Source organism: Lissotriton vulgaris, chromosome 1_1 (assembly GCF_964263255.1).
Source record: "Lissotriton vulgaris chromosome 1_1, aLisVul1.2, whole genome shotgun sequence".
Lineage (NCBI taxonomy): Eukaryota > Metazoa > Chordata > Amphibia > Caudata > Salamandridae > Lissotriton > Lissotriton vulgaris.
The window spans coordinates 447,270,558-447,294,526 of NC_141685.1; the positions used below are offsets into that span (position 1 = coordinate 447,270,558).

General features: G+C 41.4%; 1 protein-coding gene across 11 annotated transcripts in view; it reads right to left on the minus strand.

Annotated features, from left to right (window-relative positions):
• The window catches only part of DOCK7 (dedicator of cytokinesis 7), an 864,306-nt gene that overhangs the window by 497,651 nt on the left and 342,686 nt on the right, over positions 1-23,969 (minus strand). For all 11 annotated transcript variants that reach the window (XM_086953476.1, XM_086953469.1, XM_086953439.1 and 8 more), the window contains 2 exons: positions 22,691-22,784; positions 15,531-15,693 (listed from right to left, as the gene is read on the minus strand). In XM_086953476.1, the coding sequence (XP_086809602.1) occupies positions 15,531-15,693; positions 22,691-22,784 (257 nt within the window). The remainder of the gene's footprint in view (positions 1-15,530; positions 15,694-22,690; positions 22,785-23,969) is intronic.

The following is a 23,969-nucleotide window of genomic DNA, read 5'->3' on the forward strand; positions in this document are numbered from 1 at the left end:
TCACCCCGAGTGGGACAGGTATGCCCAAACGTGAGTCCTGTGCCCTCCATGCCACTGAAGTCAAGCTAGCCTGGCTGATGAAGGGTGAAACCCTGAAACCAGTCCAAGGGTGCTTCTTTCCGGTCCAGAGAGGACCTGGCCAGCCAGTTTGTGCTGCCTGTTCCTATTCGAAACAGGGTCAAGCCTGATTTGCATATGGCTGGGTTTAAAATGGAATTGCATGGCAAGCAAAAAACGATGGATTTAGGCTCAAATATTTGTACTGTGGAGAAGGTTTAACAATGTTCAGCATTCTGTCCATCAATTGTTCTTTTTGCATTTGATAACCTGAGAGAGACGGGTATGTCCAGACGGTGGTCCCGTGCTCTCCATGCCACTGGAGTCAAGCTATCTTGGCTGATGAGGGGTGAAACTCTGAAACCGATCCTAGGATGCTTGTTTCCAGTCCAGGGAGGACCTGGCCTGGCAGTTCATGCTGGACTGTTCCCATTGGGTGCAGGGTCAAGACTGATTTACATACGGCTGGGTTCAAACTGGAATGGCATGGTGAGCAATAAAACAATGGATTTAGACCCAGATCTCTGTACTGGGGTGAATGTATGACATTGTTCTGCATTCTGTCCATCAATTGTTCTTTTTGCATTTGTCAACCTGAGTGGTACGGGTATGCCCAGACGTGGGTCCCATGCTCTCCATGCCACTGGAGTCAAGCTAGCTTGGCTGATGAGCGATGAAACTTCGAAAACGGTCCCAGGATGCTTGTTTGCAGTCTAGGGGACAGTTCGTGCTGGACTATTCCCACGGGAACAGGGTCAAGACCGATTTGCAAATGGCTGGGTTTAAATTGGAATGGCATAGAGAGCGAAAAAATGATGGATTTAGGTCCAGATCTCTGTACTGGGGGAAGGTTTAACATTGTTCAACAGTTTGTGCATAAATTGTCCTTTTTGCAGAACATCTAATACGAGTGTGCATGAATTGAAATTCACAGCTGAAAGGTGTTCTTCAAACTGAACTTTTCAAGAAAACTTTTTGGCCTTTCAATTTTCTTTAAAATGCAAAAATATCACTTGAAAAAGATGTTTTCTAACATGTAGTACAAATTCACCCGACATATATGACTATATTTATTGTGCCGCATAATAGAACATTGAATAATACAGACACACTGAATTATGTATCTATGTAAAATGTCAGTTTAATGCCTATTCAGCCCTACGTTATGCAGAGAAAATGACGCTCTGGAAAACTAGACAAACTGAATTATGCATCCATGTAAAATCTCAGTTTAGATGCTTACTGAGCGCTACGTTATGCAGAGAAAATGACGCTTTGGAAAACTAGACCTTCTCTTTGCATCACCTTGAAAGAAAGCGCTAATTATTTATTTGATAGTAAAACACATTTCCTTCAGACTCCTTCAACTGGTTTAATTTACTACCCGCGGGACTGATCATTTACATATGGCAGTAATTAGTTTTTGTTACTTATGCTACAAAGCTATACAGCTCTTAACCTTCAAGGAAAATGTCAACTCCTCTCATGAGCATATTGCATTATACCAGTTGATATTACTGATTAGGGGTTACTGCAAGGAGAATAAGATATCTGTTTGAAACAAGTGAAGAACACTGGAAACTTAATTCGAGCGGCGCAAATAAAACTGTGAAAAGAGCTGAACATGACCACATCCCCTTGACGAACAATATGTATATATATCAATCAACAGCAGTCATTGTAGATATGGTTACTTTAGAGTTTCCATTGAAAACATTTTTTTTTGCTTACAACTTTGGCTCTGTAAAGTTTAAACCCGAGTTACGGCCGTGGCTCAAATACGACAAAGCAGTGAAATTCCAAAGTTATGATTACCAATGGACCCAACATAACTTGAACCACTGCCTAAATTGTTCTTTTTTCTTGGCTATTTCCTTCGTTTCTGGAATGTTTGCAAATTGGTGTTTTGATCATGGTGGCCAGCACAGGTGGTAATCATAAGTGGTGAATTTCAATGATTTGTCGAGTTTAAGTCAGAACCATAAGTCAATTTTTAACTGGTTTTGTGAATTTAGTTTTAAGTACTTAATTTTTAACCCCAGCTGAGCACAGTGTTTGGGCTTGCAAAGTGATGGTTGGCTGCAGGGCTTGCATCCAACCTGCTGCAAGCCGCCAAGTCCTGCAGAGCAAGTCATGTGGACCAGCGCTCTGCCATCAGCCAGCCCCCACAATAGCAACCTTCAACCAGGCCCTGTGCCCGGCATTCTACCATTAGTTATCCTTTCATCCGCAGGTACTGCCAGTCCTTGTGCCTTACCCACTTCCATCAGACTACTCCTGCATTGCCTCCCCAGATATGCAGTGGGATTGGACGGGCAGTCAGGCTTGCAGCCACAATCCTCTGCCATCAGCCAGCCTCCACTGCGCAAGACATGCGCAGGGCGGTTTTCACATTGGGCCTGGCCCTGTGCCCTCACCCTGCTGTTATTCATCCCCATGGTGCACAGCCTTTGGCCGTGGGTGTTATGTGCAGAGCCTTTATGAAGACAGACTCTGTGCTACTTCTCTCCCCGTTTGTAGCGTTGACCCACAGTGCACGACCTTTGTGCATGTGCATAAAGGGATGAGTGCAAGGTCTTGGTCTTTGCGTGTGGCTTGCCTTTTTTTTGTTTATTTTGAACAGCAGGAAGTTCAAGGGGTCAAAAGGGATTTGAGAGACAAATACAAAATGGCAGTACATTCTGGGGCCCAGTGCAGTTGTACCATAGTCACACAGTGGCAACCTCCACTGAGTAATAACCACAAGCTATGGTTTCAATGCCTGTTGTGCAAGTTATAGATTGTGGACCGAACCATAGCTTGTGAATTTCAGTGGGTTTTAGGTTTTCATTCGCTACCATAAAGTCACTTCAACTCTTTATTCAGTGAACTTTTAAGATTTTATTAAACATACATGAATGTGTCCTAACCAAGGCTAACCATAACTTCACTTTAATCTTAGTTTTTTTCCAGTGAACTTTTCGTGTGCCATAAGCAAAAGTCACCTGCACCCAACCAGTAATTGACAGCCAGCCCTGCTGAACACTGCCTTTGGCCATGCAGCGTGGGAATTGGCCCCAGGGATTGGTCTGCAGCCAGTCTGTATGCCCAACCCTCTGCAGGTGGTCAAACCCAGCCACGCACTCCTTTAGCTGGGCTGACCAGCAACGCTTGGCTTTTGGCAACACCCAGGGCACACCATTTCATTTGAAGCCAATCCTTTCTGGGCATGTACTTCCGCCACCTGCAGCAGAGTATTCCGCAGGTGTCCAGGGCCTCTGCCCAACTCAAGTTGTTTGGCCAACGCTGATGAGCAAGGCCATGCAATTCCAAGCCACCATGTGCTACAAAATCCCAAGTGAGGCCACTGACCAAGTGCAGCCATAGTGCACTGAATACTTAGTTGAAAAAATTCAGGGAGCGGCCAGGATCCAGCATAGGGTTTGATAATACCAAAATAAAATAATTGTATATATATTTATTTTATTGCCACTGGGGAGGGCACAGATGGGCTTTGGGGGTAATGGTAAATTCACCATGCCACCTTATGCCATTTTTTCGTTTACATTTTTCCAACATGGTGCTTGGTATGACTCATGACAATGGCAATAGAATTTTTTCTGTCACGGGCAAGTTGAGAACAGGAGATTAGTGATTGTGTAGCCAAATTCACAAATATGCAGTACACGACGGGAGAAAAAACTCCATCGTCCAATAGTGAGGTTCTGTTTTTTTTTGGTTTCACAAAACCTCTGGAGGGGAGACACTGACCCACCTGAACATTAACCGGGGAGTGGTGTTTGGGGTAGAGGTGGCTAGGGCACTATAATGATAAATTGTGATGGTTAAACATAGGAGCATAAATATATAGATAGTGGACAACCGGGTCTGATCCAGAACACCCACTTGGTGTAACGTGAATGTTGATTAATACAGAATTACCAGGTGGTTGGCAAATGGGAACCCAGGTTTTTTAAGTTCCTTTTTTTTTGTTAACCTGACAAATGCTTCGCTTTAAGACCTAATGAGAAGTGCAATAGGAACAGTTCGAAAAAGTTGGGCAATCAGGATCTGTACACATGTAACATTACAGAAATATGAGCATTACTGTTCCAGAGGCTGAGGTAATCAAGGAAGGAAATTCAATAACATATGTTTAGAAAAATGTTTCGAAGTGTGTAAAAAGTAGTATGATGGCATTACTAAGTTCATGGTGTGACACTGTTTCTCATGTGTAAGTGGCAGAATCTCCATCAGCGCTCACAACAGCAAGGAACTCTTTGACATCATCAAAGAGTTCGCCCAACCCAACAGTGAGTCTGCAGACATCACTCCCTCCCACGACCTCTGCGACAGACTCAGCGCTTTATTCCATCACAAAATCAAGACCATCTATGACAACTTCGACGACAACAACCCCCAGAAGGAGCCCCCTCCTACCGCTCCGAGCCGCACGCAGCCGACACTTGACAGCTGGACCGTCCTCATTATCGAAGACACTCTGAGGATAATGATGACCACCCACTCCGGGGCCCCCACGTACCCCTGACCCCACCATATCTACCGCAAAGCATCAGACATCATCGCCTCCGAACTTCAACGCATCATCAACCACTTCTTCGAGACCACCTCCTTCAGAGATGACTGGAAACACGCCAAGATCAACCCTCTCCTGAAAAAACCTTCAGCAGACCCCACTAACCTCAAGAATTTGAGACCGCATTCCCTACTCCCTTATCCGGCTAAAGTCATGGAAAAAGGCGCCAACAGCCAACTCGCCGCCTTCACTGAAGTAAACAACATCCTCAACTTCTCCCAATCAGGCTTCAGGAGGAACCACAGCACCAAAACCACACTCCTCACAGCAACAGACGACATCCACGCCCTCCTTGACAGGGGAGAGACCGTGGCCCTCATCCTTTTTGACCTCTCCGCTGCCTTCAACACTGTCTCACCGCACCCTAGCCCGCAGACTCCGCGACTCGGGAATCCGGAACAAGGCCCCCACTAGTTCCTCTCCTTCCTCTCCGGCAGAAAGCAACGAGTCAGACTCCCTCCATTCCTCTCAGAACCGACTCCAAAAACCCACAAGGATCCTCCATTAGCCCAACCCTGTTCAACATCTACATGGCCCCGCTCACATCCATCGTCAGAGCGCACGGACTCAACATCACATCGTACGCAGGCACCCAATTCATCCTCTCCCAATCCAACAAGCCCAACTTCACCAAACGCAACTTCTGCAACGGAATGGAAGTGGTCGCCAGATGGATGAAGAACAGCTACCTTCAACTCAACACAGACAAAGACGAGATACTCATCATGGGCCCACACCCGGACACCTAGAACCACACCTGGTGGCCCCCTGCCCTCGGAGACACAACCCCTTCTCCCACAGACCATGTGCGCAATGTCGGAATCATCCTGGACGCCAAACTCAAAATGGACCGCCAGGTCAATGCCATCGCCTCCTCCTTCTGCCACTCCCTCCGCCTACTCCGCAAGACCTTCAAGTGGAACCCCCCGAACACATGAACACTGTCACACACGCCCTCATCAGTAGCAGACTGGACTAGGGCAACGCACTCTATGCCGGGATCAACAAGAATCTCACCCGCAAACTCCAGAACATCTAGAATGCCACCGCCAGACTAGTCCTCAACCTACCACACCACTGTCACATCAGCCAACACCTACGGTCCCTACACTGGCTCTCCGTCGAGAAGAGAATCACCTTCAAGATTCTCACCCACGCACACAAGGCCCTCCACAACACCGGACCCGCTAACCTGAACCACCGCCTCATGCTCCACGCTCCCCACCGCTCTCTCCGCTCGGCCCAGCTCTCCCTCGCAACGGTACCTCGGATCAAGAAAAGCAGAACAGGAGGGCGCTCCTTTTTCCTCCTCGCAGCCAAGGCATGAAACTCCCTCCCTCTCTACCTCCGACAGACTGCATTGCTCCGTAAGTTCCTAAAGGACCTCAAGACCTGGCTCTTCGATGGAACTCAGTGAATCTCTGGATTCTGCAGCACCCCTCCCCCTTTCCCTGCCCCCCCTCTTCCCCCGCGCCTTGAGACCCATTCCGGGAGAGTAGCTTGCACTTTAGAAAGCCCTGATTGATTGATTGAGTTTTGTGGGTCCAAGTTGGTGCTGTGTGGGTATATAACATTGAGTGTGGTAGCATGATAGTGAATGCGTATGTTCATGCAGTTCTTTCAATTTTTTTGATGTGGTGGATGTATAATGGTGGGTGTGTTCAGTATATAATGTTAACTGTGTAGAAGAATGATGATGGATGTGTTGATGTTGGTTCTGTGTATGGGTGATGGTAGTGTGCCCTTGGCACTCCTTTCCCTTTGTGTTTCTCGCCTCCCCTGAATCTAATGCCCAACAGCTATACTGCAGCCCATTTCTGTGCCTCCACAGCTCAAGCAGCCCATCTACGGGACCCCAGACACATGCGTCCCTATGTATGCAGGGCTCCTGCTTTGTGTGTCCAGAACCTGTAGCCTCTGTTTGCTTCCCTGCTCTACTCCTGCAGCCCCTCTTGTGTCAACTGCCTACCCTGCACTTCCTCTTTGAGGCCCCCTCCTTCTCTGCAGCCTCTCTGAGTGTCCATCCAACCCCTAACTTGTGTCTCACCTCTGCTGTTCCTCTCTCTGCACCTGCTAACCCTGAAGCTCATCTGTGCGCTCCCTTCACCCCCATTTGCCACTTGCCTCGCCTCTGCAGCTACTCTATGTGACACAGCCATCCTGTAGCCCCTCTTTAATTCCTGTGCTCCTTATGTACCATCCTGCTCCCGCAGCCTCTCTGTGGGCCCCCTTAAACCACAAACACCTCTTTGTGAAACTCAGGATGTACAAGACACTTGTGATTTGCCTGACACTGCCTGCTCAGTTTGTCCGCTCTTGCATTCAGGGACCCTGCCAGGCGGTTCGACATTAGGATAATGGCCTGGTCCTCCTACCAACTGCAGTGATGCAGCGTTTCCTGGTCCATTACCCAGGGCACCCACTCTGCCCTCATTGTTTCAATACTACCTGGCAGTGGAGTTGTCTCAAAAAAAAAAAAGAAGAAACTTCGCCAACTCCTCTTTGGTGGGAAGACATTCATTGTCTGCAACCAACAGATTAATGTGAATCTTGGCTTCTGCCAGAAACCTTTGAGCTCCTTTTCCCAAAATGACTTTCCCAGTCCAGCAGGGATGTAGCAGTCACAACCATCACCTCTGGATGCGTAAGGGAGAGGGTCCTGCCGCTGGACCAAAACAGACCTCAGCCATCTTTCCTTCTTCATAACAAGGACATAGTGAGAGTGGCAACCCTCCTCTTTCGGAGTTCGGTAACCTCGCAATAGCACCCTTAAAGAGTAACGTTCACAGCTCTTGCAGTAGAATGGACAGGTACTTGTCTGAAATTCGCTTTTATGTGGGTTGATATTTGGCAGGGTAAAAAGAAAAGGGAGGTTATCGCCATATAGAATGATTTCTACAACGCATCGGTGGCTATGATAGATCGCCACCCTGGAGGAAATTATGGCTCCTGCACCCCAAAGGATGCGCGTGTGCAACTAAGGGCAAACTAAAGTGGTTTCGTGCCTGTTGCAGCAGGGGTAGCGGAATGGAAAGGCTAATACCCATGCTGGCCTGTGCACGGTCAGATCAGTGTCTACAGCCTTGAAAAGACAGAGGTGACTGCGATATTAGTTGTGGAGACTACTTTTGTATATGTGTCAGCCCTCTGGAATAGCCTCTGAACTTTTTGAATTGATGTGGAAATTGTTTTGACAAGGGTCAACAAATCCAACGAATATGCCTTAGCTCTAGGTTTTTAAAAGTCCTCTAATAAAGAGTCTGCCTTTTCATCGAAAAGGCATGGCCCATGAAAGTTTATGTCCATGAGGGTTGCCTGTACACTGCCAGAAAATCCAGTGAAAGGTATTTACGCATGTCGACAAAGTACAACACTAGTACCAACTGCCTTCCTCAAGCAATCTGCAATATCTAGACCTGCATGGATTACGTATTTGACCGATTTCTGTCTATCATGAATTGTCTGGGCTAAATCGACCCAATGTTTTTCCGGGACTGTTGGCAAGATGTCGCTGACCATGTCCAATAGGTCAAGTGTATAGGGACCCAGAAAACAAACAGCATTAACTGACTGAAATGCTGGATTGGCAGAGGAAAAGATGCTTGCTAAAAGCCTCACTTCTGTTGGATTGTCTACCCACTAAAGACTGAGCAGGGAATGAGTTGGGATTCACTTTACTGGTTGAAGTCTGCCCCAAAAGGTTCTCTGGAGCAGGATGTTTGGTAGGAAAGTCAGGGAACCTCTACCAGGAATATAGGCATTATACTTTAGTACCAATACACGGTTTGAAAGCACTTAAAAACAAATATGAACCGTACAAAACTGTATAAAACATAACAGAAAATGTGTGGCTACCACTGTGTAACTGAACAGGCATTAGCTAATTTTGTTCCCAAAACATAGGTGTGCCTGTCACTGCATACAAGTTCATTTTATAAGAAATGTTATGCTATGTTATGTTATAATGGATTTATACCGCGCTGAAATACTCAAGAGTGTCCTGGCACGCACAGTTCACCGATTTTTTCCTTGTGATACGTCCTTGGACTGCCTGTCATCGAGTCCTTTCTTGACAAGCTACTACGGGACTAATATGACTAGAAACTGTTCCCTTTCAAGCTTTTCCAAATTACTCATCCTCTACTTTCCGACATGCTCACAAAGCACACTTCCTTCCGTCGATCTCTGCTCATCTTCTATGCCCGCGTCCACAAGTCCGGCAGGTATGACCTCTGCCTTCTGGAGTAGTGTCTTGCTTATGTTCCATGTCGAACTCAAGTCCTCATTTGTTTTGCACCGCCCTTGGAATGCAGGGTCTGTACTGACTATTGTTGCTCAACTCTTTCGCTGTCATCTTGGCTTGTCCCCCAACTGCCTGGCTCACACAGGAAACACCATTGAAGCGGTGCTCATACGTCTTATAGGAGGTACTTTATTCATTTTGTAAAGGAAGCCCGAGATGGCCCTGCAGCGCAAAACAATACTTTTTATTCTCCACAAGCATCATCATCTCACCAGTTTCCTGATGCACTCTACTTGCACGTCCCTCTTTGTTTAAAGTATCTTTCTTGACGTGTAGGGGTGCATCACAGTGACACTAGCTAGTCACCCTGAAGGCCCAAAAATTGGAGGTTAACACTTGCACCATGCCTGAAGGCCCAAAAATCTTGCACCAGTACTAGAGAGGTTAACACTGACATCATGCCTACTATCTCTACTGAGCACAATACCACAAACCCACTCTGCTCCACTACTGCCACAGCTTCACATTATTACTCACATACCCCAGGGAAATAAAACCCGACAAAATAAGCCCAAACCATTACCTGAAAGAAAAGCTACATTTGCACTCGCATGAACTGAAACGCTGACGGACACCAAACCCATAGAGCTGTGCCAATATCCACCAACTTCCTTATAGCAAACATAATAACTATATTGAATAACTCAACCACACACAGGTATGATTAATGTAAGAGGTCAGATCAGTCACCCCACACTTAATTACAGTCAATTACAAGGATGAAAGCAAACATCACTTTTCCATTCACCGAAATTAAGTGCTGAATTTCAACCTGAAGCTGGATCAACACAATCAATGGAAAAGTCTGCAAGCCACATTCTGGATTTTTTTCTGTCTCCTCCCAAAAACTGCACTACTAATCCCACCCCATCATACCTTGACACGCACACCATCCTCAACACGCACACCATCCTTAATGTCTAGAAGCATTACTCCACCCACATTACCTGTAATTCACCAGACACAACACCCAAATACTCTGTGATAATACATCCACAACACATCCTATGAACACATTGTCTACAGCTACATGCTCAACACACAAATGCCACTCTGCAAACCAACCAATGAAGAATACCCACCTCTCAACATACTGACTCATCTGCTACACATCACATTAAAGCTGCCCTACTGAACTGTAGATATATGGTCTTTAATGCAACTTCCCTAGCTACCCTAATTTATGATGGTGACCTTTCAGATCTGTACTCATGGAAACCTTGCTCCTGTCATCCACCATACAATTATCTTACCAACAGACCAACATCCCCATCTCAATATTGCAGAAAGAAAATGCTGGGTGGGTTTAATGTGACTCCTTAACCACTGAAGAATTAACATTGTATACTGCCTACCTGACAACCAAACAAGTTTTATTGATGGTTTTGTTGATTAAAGAACTGATCAACTCCTCTTGTTTTGTCATCAGATTTTCCTGGGAGATTTCAACCTCCACAGTGTATATGACAAAGACACCCACACTTGTCACCTCAAAGCCTTCCTACCAGTTAACAACTACAACAACTTTGCACTCTCTTTACCTTCAACAAAGGTTCTACCCTAAAACGGACTTCCACAAAGACACACCAAATAAAAGTCTCTCAACGCCTCAAAAAGGATTGATCAGACCTCTTCTTCTTTCTTTTATAACGTAAGACCTTAAAGCACTATCCTGTGCAAAATGGCGGACTCGAATAGCAAAGTCTTGACAACTCAACAAATTGACAAGCATTAGAAAAGTCTATAGATCTGGACTTAATATGCATGCACGTACATAAGTATTCACATAGGTGAATAGATCATTTGTGTTGTGACTCTTTGCAACCGAGTTCTTTCTGTGCCCTGTTTTGATTTCCCTAACTCTACATCACTTTACATGTTACAACTGTCTTATGTATAGGTGAAAAGCCATGTTGTGATTCTATGTAGCACCTATATCACATTGATTTGGTACCAGTTTTAGATCGAGCTTAAAATATGAATTAAGGGGATTTGTAGAGCATAAACTCGTACTAAAAGGCGAACATACACTGCAATATCTCATGTATTTATAAACTGAGCCCACAGATCAACAACAAAATATATAATCAAGTTACTAATTAAAAAGTAAATGACTTAGGTGTGCTGAAAAACATGAACCATCTTAATACCATAGATACGCATTTCTGTGAAACGTGTTTTCATTCAAATAATCAGGCCTGAAATGTATGACATAAATTTTTCTGGAGCAATCATTAGCTTTTTTGCCTGTATAGATTACTTCAAAACACACACACATACACCCCTGCTTCACCGTGAGTGACAGGACTCTGCTCTTTTGCAAGAACCATATCCAACCACAAGGCAGTTCCCATTCAGTACCATGGCAATGTGTGCTTTTTAGGATCAACAAATATTTTTGCTACTACCAATTTTCTGTTACACTATTAAGAGTCCGGCAGCCCTCACAACATAAAGGTCTGCAAATATCATGTCAAAGCAAAATAGGCCTTGACAGAGTCAAAAGGATGGCAGCCAAAGCCAAACCTGTTGATCATACATGTGTTTCATTATCCCTTGAAGATGTTCTTTATTGTGAGAAATCCTATCAAAGACAGGAGTATACCAAGACTGGTTGTCTAGGAGCTAGTGGAGGTAAAGTGACTAACAGTGATTCTGAACTTTACTTGATAACAAATGTCTTCCCCCACAGCCCATCTTACACTTCCAAAACTCCCTAGTAGTTAGTGCACAATATCCATTCAGCTTCCATAGTCATTATCAAGAATTCCAGTTAAAACTTTCAGGCAAAAGAATTAAGGGAAATGTTAAGACCTGGCATAGTAAGCAAAATATCCTCATTTAATCTGAACACTTAGCATTCAGTCGAAGAACAAGATGGATAGTATATGGAGATTAAGAGTAATACAAAAAGGTTAAAAAAAATAACAGGTCAAGAGCACCTTTAGACCCTCATGGGTGAGTAGCCGCGCTTAACAAGCATTGATGATTGACTTGTTTTTTAAGAAAGAAAAAAATGCCATATTGGTTCTCGGGTGAACTGAGTTCTCACTTGCAGAAATCAAAAGCTAGATTAGGTCCTGAAATTCAAAATAATTATAACGCTCATTACCCAAGTTCGATACAGAATTTGTTATTTTTTGGTTTACAAAAATAAATATAAGTTACTCAAGTCTTTTAAACCAAACTACAGTCAGCTGTGTTGCATGATGCCAATGCTGACCTCACTAAACAAAGGAGGGCCAGAAGAAAGTTGTTGTGACTCTGACATAGACTGTTAGCAGTTCTGGCTCCATTTCACACTAAAAATAGTGTTCTGTATTGCCAGTCATCTTCAGCAGATGTGCTTTAGAAGACAGAGACACACACTATTTAAATCATTTTTAACAAGGAATTATTAAACCGTTGGTGGGACCTTTTAAGGTCTGGAAAACATGCATGTTTCAAGAAGTTGATGCAAAATATGTTTTCTATGGATGAATTATCCTTAGAGGTGAACTGCCTACATGTCTACATTACAGGTTGAATTATTCATTGGTTAATTACCCTGGATCTATGACGTTAAAACGCGTTATTTTACAACGCAGACCGTTACATCGCAATTTTTACAACGCAGGATCCATTACAATGCATGCCTTTACAACGCATGTCATTACATAGCAGATACTATTACAACGCATGCCATTACAACGTAAGTATAGGTAAGTATATCTTTTTTAAAAAAATGTAATTAAGTTAATTTAATTTATGTAATTTTATTAATTTTAAAAAAGTAATTAATTTAATTTAAGTATTGTAATTTAATTATTATTAAAATTGTAATTAATTTAATGTATTTAATTTAATTTAATTAATGTAATTTAAATAAATTAAAAATTGTAAATAATATAATTTAATTTAATTAATTTAATTTTAATAATTTTAAAATAATAATTAATTTAATTTAATTTAATTAATGTAATGTAATTAATTTAAAAATTGTAAATAATATAATTAATTTAATTTAATTTATTTAAAGTCGTGATTTTTTAAAAAGTAAACCCTAAAAATACCCCTGTACTCCAAAACACAAACCCAGCCCTAAAACTTAAAAACACCCCTGTACCCCAAAACCCAAACCCAGCCCTAAAACCTAAAAATACCCCTGTACCCCAAAAACTAAACCCAGCCCTAAAACCTAAAAATACCCCTGTACCCCAAAAAGCAAACCCAGGCCTAAAACCTAAAAATACCCCTGTACCCCAAAAACCAAACCCAGCCCTAAAACCTAAAAATACCCCTGTACCCCAAAAACCAAACCCAGCCCTAGAACCTAAAAATACCCCTGTACCCCAAAAACCAAACCTAGCCCTAAAACCTAAAAATACCCCTGTACCCCAAAAACCAAACCCAGCCCTAAAACCTAAAAATACTCCTGTACCCCAAAAACCAAACCCAGCCCTAAAACCTAAAAATACCCCTGTACCCCAAAAACCAAACCTAGCCCTAAAACCTAAAAATACCCCTGTATCCCAAAAACCAAACCCAGCCCTAAAACCTAAAAATACCCCTGTACCCCAAAAACCAAACCTTGCCCTAAAACCTAAAAATAAATATATTTATGTACATTTAATATTAATCAAATTAATTAAATAATATTAAATAAAATAAAATAAAAATTATATACTTACCTATACTTACGTTGTAATGGCATGCGTTGTAATAGCATCTGCTATGTAATGACATGCGTTGTAAAGGCATGCATTGTAATGGATCCTGCGTTGTAAAAGTTGCGTTGTAATAGAAGTCCGTTGTAAAAGTTGCGTTGTAACGGTGCAATACCGTATCAATGCTTGCTTAAATGAAAACACTGATTGCGCTTTAGCCTCTTATGAAACGCGGCCAGCTTACCATGCTAAAATAACTTTCTAGGAATGATGTACAAGAAAATAACCTCTAGAAAATCTGCATGGCCTAAAAGCTGCAATACAATTGTGAAGGAATCAGACTCCTCCTCTTCTCATTCCCTAGAACTCAGTACACACTGCACTTCATGAGAAGCCCCACTGGTTGGCGTTAGTGCTCTGAAGCACACAAAGCCAGCTCAAGAGGTTGGACAAACGACAGTGGTCGCGTTACCAGCATTGCACCGTTCATATATAAAGCAAGTACAAAAGGTGTCAGGGGCCAAAGGAAATACACAAAATATATAATCAGACAAAAATAACAACAGACATTAGGTCAAATCTCTGCTGTTATAAGCAACTCCGTTTAAAGGGATGGCAGCGGGTTGCACAAAGTACAACAATTAAAGTATAAATGAACAGACCACGAACATCACTGAATGGAGCACCCAAAACTCAGCTCATAAAGGTTCCAGCTCCACTATTTATCAACCACCTGAATTTCTAAAATGGATCACCCGAGAAAAACAAAACTGAATTCAGAACAGAGACATCCTCTCACAACACACTTGACAAGACATAGCCTACTGATCCAAAAACAAAATCCATAGGGATTTAACTGCACTGAAAAAACAGTCACTAGGAAAAATCTTACCTATTGGGGATAGGAGAGATTAGCTGGATTAACATGAAACTGCGCTACGGATGAAACTTTGGCTTTTACACCCAATGTTAAAGCAGTCTTTTATAAGACAAGAAGAAAAGACAACTGAAATACCATACAGAAAGATTGTGCAGAGCATTCTTTGAATACAGTTACTAAGACCACAGGATGTATAAAAGCTAGCCCTTGCATAAAGTTAATGCTATTGAACGACTCTCCCAGTCCTTCAGGGAATATCATTATTTTTGTATATGTCTACGTGTTTAAAATCGGGTTGATGTAAATTACTCTGTAAGCATGAGTAACTAATTTTGCAACAAGTCTAATTTTGACTCACTGACAAAGATGCTCAGAATGAAAGAAGGCTCCAATTAGATGTGGTGAAATTCAAATTCAAAACATGCCTCGTCAGCTGAAAGGTGGAAAAACACTTACACAATCATGTAAGCTGACGTAACAAATATCCTTAGCAGTTTAGAGATATGCCATTTCTTGTATTAATAAAGCAAGTGGGTTATGCTGTAGCAGAAATGTGCGTAACATTTTGTTACATAGAAATCCAAAAAAACTAGCACACCATAAGCACCATCGGTGTTTTATGTTTCATTGACCTATTTGCAAGAGTTATTCATCACTCGAAAAATATTAAAACATTTACTTGGTGGTGGAATCATGCTATATTCACGAGGTTTCCTAATGCTATAATGGGTCATTTTCTGGCAACATTTGAAGACTAGTTGGAGTAATGGTTAAATACTTAAAGCACAACTATGACATAAATAGTGTGTGAGAAAGTGGAATCTAAGTCTGGAGCAGTGACTCAAATATGTTATTCCAGGAAGTCCTCATTTAGAGCTAGGAGTACGTACAAATAATACCTAGGCGGTCAGCTGTTTCCAGATTTTATTTTCAAATGAAAATGTCTTACTTTCAATGCATTAAAAAATCTGTAAATTATGAAGAGCAATACATATTTAAGATAACTCAAGATTCTCTAAACCAATCTCTTAATTGCAAATTCCAGTTTAAATGTAGGTACCATCTTACCTGTAAGTCGTATTTGGAACATATACATCTCTTGCAGGAAACTCCAAGATCTCCCGCGTAGGTCTCACTCTCGTATCAGGATAGACCTTAACTTGCAGTAACTCAGGAGTTAGGCAGTAGCTGGGGTTCTCAGGGCATGGAGAAATATCCAACTTCAACTGGGCTGAATGAAAGAAACAATATATGAATTGCCTGTGCTATTTTTCCTCTTTTTTCGTTAGAGGCATCTTCCCACACAAACACGCATGCACGCGTGCAAACAATTTCCTTCTAAATGTATTACCAAAAGTAACCCCTGAGATTTGTCTTAGACAGGGACAGGCTCACAACAAATGCAATTGAGTGATTCCGTGATAGAGAATTCAGAAAGCAATGTGCATCACCCTAATTTAAATTCAAGGTAAAGGTGGTCTCATAAGGACAAGAGGATGATAAATGCAAGAAAAAGTAAGTGAAAGTTGAGAAGGAGCAGCCCTGAATGTGCACATTTAGCAACAGCCTGAATCAATCCTTTTACCCCACCTGGATAAGAGGTCAAATATTCAAAGTTATTACATTTGGAAAGATTAGTTACGCTATAAAGGTAGGTAAAAGATTAAACAAACCTGACTTTGGGAGTGCAGGAAAATAGCTACTTTGTTATGAGGCACATTAGTGGGTGTATTAATTTACCTAAATGAAGTTTGTGGGTTGTCCAGTTTAAGAGTAATGCCCATTCTTCTTTGCTTATCTGTAGTTCACATGATTACATGGTGGGTCTGGGGGCTACCTTGCTGAGTTTAGTGAATATACTATTTGAAATTTTCTGAGAGCCTAAGAAAATGTGGTAGAAATTAGGAAGGATACTCTGAGAACGGCACTTTTAGTTGATGTTTAGGGATGGCTGGAAACAACTGAGGGATACGTTTTGTGGGAAGAACATTGTTCTACTAATAGTTCTCCTTAAATCAGGTTCATTAGGGTCAAAAATGGCTTTGGCGATGTGACTACTATTCCTTTTATTGATAAGGCTTCATAGGTTGGATTGAAATCAACCGTCCCATCTATGAAAGCAGCTCTTTCCATCTACCTTTATTATTTTAGCAAGTGATGTGGGAAGATTAACTATTATGATAACCTAGAACACAGATACTGCCCTTCCTTCTGCAGAGCCAACTACTGAAAAAGGACACTCGTAAATTGGTCCCATATGTTGCCAGTAAAATGTCATACTTCCTATAATTTCAAACAAGATACAACAAGAATCTCAAACCTTATTGGATTTAAAGTGGTATACTGGCTATGAACAGACATAACAAGGGACTTGTAGTGGCTCAAAGAGAAATATAAGTAGCAAAGAAAGGAATTTCCATTATTTCTTTAAATGCCTCTAACAAGGGACACAATCACTTCTATCAGATCCTACTTTCAAAGAGAGAATTTGATTTATAGGGAATAAGCTTAAACTAAAGAAACAAACACTATTCTTAGTCTCACAATGCTTAAGTCTGTCCACCTAATGTATATCTCTTACTCCCTATTCCCTCTTTAGTTGAAGGTAAGAATTTGACTAGCATCTAGAGTAACTGCCATTCTACAGAAGCATAATTTGCTTGTTATTGCAACATTTAAAAGTGTTATTCGCAATAAGAATACATCCTGATGGAAGAGGACTGAGAGGCACCCTTCACTCTGTCCACACTTTTCGAAATCACAGCGTAACTTTGGAAATTTAGAAACCAGCAACTCAAAGTGAAATGAAAAAGGTAATGACAAATTACATAAAATACCCAGACAAGGGTACGTTAGCCATTATTTGCTATACCACTAAACCAGAAATAGCAGGAGAATTAATCATGACCACCACAGCATTTTAGAAGACTAAGGATTCCACGAGGCTGGACTTCAAAAGGCCTTCCTTAAATTTCAAAACCTTTGAAAAGCTACTCTCATAGAAAATACTATCTGCGGTGCCATGTCAGGGGCAAACTAGAATCTCTATTTACCAATGATGCTACCAGAAGATGGTTTCATTCAAAGAACAAATACAATCAAAGGGGTCACAAAATCAACACACTTTTAGCACATAAAGCAGAAACCAACAGAAAATAAACTAAATCAGGAAAGCAGAGGTTCATCATACAAACTTTTTACAAAATTGTTATGGGACAGCTATTCATATAGTACTGCTTGCCTCTATCTGCAGACAAAACTATGATTTCAAATGTCAAACAGTAACTGGAGACTTACCATTCCCTGAGCTTGACACAATGTATTACCAGCATTTCAACTTCCGATAATTGAGGAGGAAATGAGGCAGGCAACGTTTGTCTAACTGGAGTTTTTTAATGATTTTCTTAAACACACAGGCAACAAGAACATATGTTTAAAAGTGCCAGCTCAAAAAAACCTTGACGGTATTTCTGAATCTGGGTGAGAAGAAAGCTCTTGATTGGGTATTCTAGGACCCCTTGTTAAAGGTTGTGAAAGAGAGTAAGGTCTTTAGTAAAAAGAGGTATTAAGTTGAGTTGGTATAGGTGGCATGGAGACAGAAGAAAATTGCTGCATTGTAATGGAAACTTGATAGAGATACTAAGTTGTGTATAGTATTTGGGGCACGGCTGGACACCATGCAATACCCTACATGGTCTCTATAAAGATCAAGGGAATTGTGGCACAATCGGTGATAGGAGAAGAGTATAACAAGAATTTCCCACTAAAGCCACCTAGCATATACTGGGCATGAATGATACTGGAGAATATAGCTGCTCCAAAGCGAAAAGCAGAAGGGTCCTGGCATTAAGGCATATAGTGTGCAATATATTTCGATTATTTGCTGACTGCCAATGATTTGCTATATAATGAATGTACTAGTACGAATATCTATATATAAGAATGTACTAGTTCAAATAGCTATATATATATATATATAAAAGCAAAGTCCTGCAAGGTGGCTCCCCACACGTCCCTCAGGTACAGATCTTCTCAACACCAGATGATTGTATCAAAGTGGCTTTATTTTTCCCTCGCCATCGGTATATATATATATATATATATATATATATATATATATATATATATATATATATATATATATATATATATATATATATATACTGTGAACAAGGCAGATGTGCCGAAACGCGTCAAGCAAAAGAAGAATAAACAACAGCTAAAATGGCAAAGCTTATTCCTTGTGTCGGAGTCCGATTTTTAAAGTAAAGTCGGAAGTGGTTGGAATATATATATTTGCTCAGTCTTTATAATACCTTCAGTAGGCTGCATAGCGGTCGGACGCGCCCCCAAAACCGCAAGACAAGACTGAGCAAAAGTAAACAGAACAACTCGACCTTACTATAAGGAGGACATTGTTTAAGCATACACGGACTACAAGTCCCAGATAACTTTGGTGAGGGGATGCACTTAGCACACGCCCACCTCGGGGCTTGTTAAAGAAATTAAAAACCGGATATGCAAGTAATGCTACTTACGAGTGTGATGTTTGCCAGCCCATGAGGAAGGGGTTTTGCACCCTGAAACGCGTCGGGCGTATTAAATGAAATGTGACAGCGGGAAGACAGGGTTATGTTGCATAACAACTATTTTTGTACTCAGTGTGGATCCATTAGCATATAAGATTCAGCAGAGTAATACAATCATAGGTTCAAATGGGTAAACATCCATTTGTACGCGGTCATTACACTGCGTACCATTACTACGCAAGCGTTACAATGCATGCGCTGTAATAACGCGTAGCCTTTACTACGGATGTTATTACTTCGCATGCGCTGTTACAACGCATGTGTGGTAATGCGTGTATGGATGACGGGAGTCAGGGTATGGACGAGGAGGCAGCGATGACGGCACATGCATGGAATTGCAGTGAGGAGGAGGCCCAAAAAAACGGCGTGGAGGAAGGAGAACAGGTGACAACAGCATCAAAGGAGGGGCACAAGGGGCTCCGGGCACCCACCGAGGAGAGAGAGGTAAGAGGGACTGTTTAATTTTGAAGGGTTTGTGTTTGAGGAGTAGTGTTTTTAGTTTAAGGGTAGTGTTGTGAGTCGTGTAGGGTAGTGTTTTTGTGTAGGTACAGGAGTGGCGAATGGGGGAGGGTCGTGCAGGGGTTAGTGTTTTAGGGATTAGAATAGTGTTGTGGTGTTTGTGGATTAGAATAGATTTGTCGTGTTCGTGTAGTGTAGGGTAGTGTTGGGGGGTCGTGCAGGGTAGTGTTTAAGTGTAGGGAGCGGATTGGGAGTAGGGGTAGTGTCGTGCTTGGGCTATTGTTTTAGGGTTTAGGGTAGTGTTGTATTGTTTATGTACTGTAGGGAAGTGTTTTAGGGTAGTGTCGGGGGGTTGTGCAGGGTAGTGTTTCGGTGTAGGGGATGGACTGGGGTTAGGGGCATGGTCGTGCTGGTAGTGTTTTAGGGTTCAGGGTAGTGTAGTAGTGTTTGTCTAGTGTAGGGTAGTGTATTATGGTTTAGGGTAGTGCTGTGGTGTTAGTGTAGTGTAGGTTACTGTTTTAGTGTTTAGTATAGTGTTGGGGTTGTGATGGGTAGTGAATGAGTGTAGGGACCGGAGTGGGGGAATGCGTATGTTCGTGCAGGGGGTATTGGTTTAGGGTAGTGTAGTGGTGTTTCAGTAGTGTAGGGTAGTGTAGTATTTGAGTGTTTTGGTAGTGTTTTCCATTTTTAGATGTGTAGGGTAGTGTATTTCTATTTACTATTTATTGTAGTGCTGTGTTTAAATCATTTTAAAAAAGGGGTAAAATGTCTTTTTTTAATATGACACGTTATTCTGCATACCATTTTTATTACTAGGCAAGTTTTTACTTTGTATACATTAACACTTTCAATGTAATGGTATGCAAACTAAAAACTTGCGTAGTAACGGTTATTGCTAAGTAATAACCGCGTAGTAATGGCATGCGAAGTAATGGCATGCGAAATAACTTGTCATATTTTTCAAAGGTGGGCACCAAACATTCCTTTTTTGGAGATGGCATCATTTGATTGTTGAACAACTCCAAACTCTTACTATCAAACCTAGCTGCGAACTTTGAATTGTTGAGCAAGGTTAATTAGAAGAAATCAAATGCCCCCAAATCAAATCAGAACACAAAAACTAGTCGCTCATTGGCTAGCACCCATGCAAAACATCAAGTTAAATACCTACGCATTTATTTACCCAATTCCTCTGTAAGTACCTCGAACATTTAGCAGAATGATACATCAGTCTGGTGATGTGGGGTAAACTTTAAATTGTATTGTCTGTCAGGTTTACTGCATTACAATAAAATACAACAGGGAGTCTGAAACTGTTCTGGGCTACAAACATTCAGAATCTTGCAGAAGGTCCTTAATAAATGGTTTAACTGTGCAATCCTAATTATAACCAAGATTGACTAACTCTGATAGAATAATTAAAACATGAGCTTAAATGAATGGATTAAAGAATTATCAAAGGCCAACCAGAAATGAAACATGGTAAATGGATCACAATCATGGGGACAGTCTGTGGCCAATAAAGAGACTTATGGGGAATCTGACAACAACAGAAGCCACTCTGCGAGGATGGAAGTGGGTGATCAGATAACAATATGATCACATTATTTTCATCCCCTTATGATGATTCAAAGTATTCCTGACTTTATGCAAGAATTGACTACCTAAACCTTTGACCACTGGAGTATATGAACTTAGTGCAACTCCATAAAAATGATCTCCCACGAGTTTCTGTCTGCAAAACGTATTATTTATAGGTAAGAAAACAAAATTCCAGTATTTCCACCCAAAACACTAGGATGCTGGTTTAGATCTTGGCAGAAGACGTTAACTCTGTCAGGATGGCATTATCTCCACTACCGCAAGGGACGTCTGACCTCCACATTTAGAGATGCCCGCCGGACCCACAGATATCTCTCTACATTAGCAAAAACCACTGTCATGGAGGCCATCAAACTTTTCAAAAGTTTTTTTGTTTTTCAAAAACAAACTCCAGAAGTGGAAGTTTGTTTTTGAGAAACGAAAAAATGACACCCCCCCCCCCCACCCCCCACACCATGCAGATTTTCTCTCAAGGTCTGGGAGTTATTTTATGTTTTTTCCAATCTCTCATCGCTAGGTCTTTCCTGGTATTGACGAACAGGTAAAACAATGGCATTACACCTCGGGCCCTAGATCTCAGTGACAAAGTTTGATAAAAAGAAGAAGTCAAGGCACCTCATATGGGCGAACACATTTTTGTTATGCACCCTTCACAAAAGGTAATTTTCAACTTGGGTAAATCTTTGGTCTGAGGCGCTTCTTTCCCCTCGCAAATATGTATGTTAAATGGGCTGACAATCTTGCCAGAGAAATATCCAAATCTTCGAGGGCCAACATCCAGAGGCGAACAACAAAATCCTTGATGTTGTCTCAAAAAAAAAATTAGAACATAAATGTTAGGGCTTGAGGGTTCCTAATGCCTTTCCAGGACGATTGGCATTTATGAGAGACAAGAAAAGTTGGAATGGTAATTCAGAGACAGGACCTTATTACATACCTGGTGGTCCCAAGAGATTAGTCTGTAGTAAGCAGGTAACAGGTATTCAATTATTTTAGTAATCCTACTTGGTGATACAGAATAGATCTATAATTTAAACTATGGTGTCAAAAAGCTGATGTGCCATTTTCTACTCAGGGTCCCTAACTTGACTCTATTTCAAGCTTGGAGATGCTCAGACATGCTTTCTAAAATAATTTGCCAGTTTACAATCTAGAACATTTCTGCAATAGAGAAAGGATTTGCCAATGCTTCAAATTAGAGTAAACAAATGTATATATTTCTTTTACTTCAGCGGGGCTTCTCTCTTTCCTTGCTACAAGATATTTGACAAACCCATCAATGATGTAATGAAAAACTACTTTATTCAATAGATTGACTGCATTCCCACATTTGCTGTTATTAATTCAATGCGCCAAGATAAACAATATTGAAGAAAAATATTTTAATTCTGATGTCTTATATGAGCAAACCTACACTACTTCTTTAAGCACACAGAAAATCAATATTTATTTCACAAGTCTATAGTACACAGATAACTATCCAAAAACATAGACAGGGCTAGGTAAAAGGCTATTTATGGTTCTGTTATGACACTTCGTTAGGACTGAAGATTCTGAGTGATATCTAAAATACCATACCTGTAATTGGTCTTAATCTCCGTAAAACAGAAGATGGTCGTCTCATATCCGCAAGGAATTTGTACAAATCTTCATCACTTAACCGATCTCCTTCCTATACAATGTGTAGAAAGTGGAAATTACTGATGGAAATTTGCTTACTTTACTACATAGACAATTTTTTTTTTAAACTGTAAAAACATGAATGCATCTACAAAATATAATATAGTCTTCTAGGGCTAGATGTACGACCCTACATTGCGTGCGCAAATGGTTTTGCCACCCGATTGCGCATACAAAATGCCTCAGGGTCATGTACATTTCCTAAATAGCTTGTCGCAATTTATTTACGACTCGCTATTTAGGAATTGAGACTCACTATTGGGAAGGGGCGTTCCCTTCCTTATATAGTGTCCGCAAAGCAATGTATGAATGTTTTGTGACCGCAAATTGCGGTCGCAAAACACTTTCAAATTACCACCCTCTTCAAGAGGGTGGTAATGCAGTCGCAATTTGGAAGGGGTCCCCAACGGACCCCTTCCATTTTGTGACTGTCTCTAAAACTATTTTTAAGGGCATGCCAGGGACCCCTACCTGCCCTTAAAAATAAACCAAATGTTATTTTTTATTTTTAAATGCAACCTGCTGCATTTAAGAAAAAAGAAAACGACTTTATTTAAAAGCAGTCCCAGACATGGTGGTCTGCTGAGCGCAGCAGGCCACCATCCCTGGGGGGGCCTGTCATTCCCAATGGGTGCACAGATTGCGAGAGGCTCATTACTCTCCATGTGCCTAGCAATTTACGACCGCATTGGGAACTGCAGTGTTAAACACACTGTTGTACATGCCAAATAGCTTTGCAGAAGGAAATCTTACCGATCCATTCTTCTATGGATTTAACAGTTCCTTCACAATTCTGAGGATTTCCTGTTACTATACAACCCTAAATCAAGCCATTTGGGCCCTATTTAGAAGTGAGTGGCAATAGAAAGCCCTTCCAAATTCTGTAGAAATTGATATATCCAAAGGAGAATCCACTGGACAAATGCATTTCATCGTATTGGTTAGGTACACATCTAGATATTAGATGGCACTGTTGCTTGAGACCTAACCTCAATTAATTTTAATAATCCTGATAATTGAATTTACTGATTGAACTCTAGTGCATTCTCATCCAAAATTCATTAGATTTTCAGTCACCACTCAACTTTAAATCTGGCACTTCTTCCCGTCCTTCACGTAGCTCTGTTGTCCACTGGAGCCTGGTTCTCACTCAAAATAATGTAAAAGTGGCCAAACA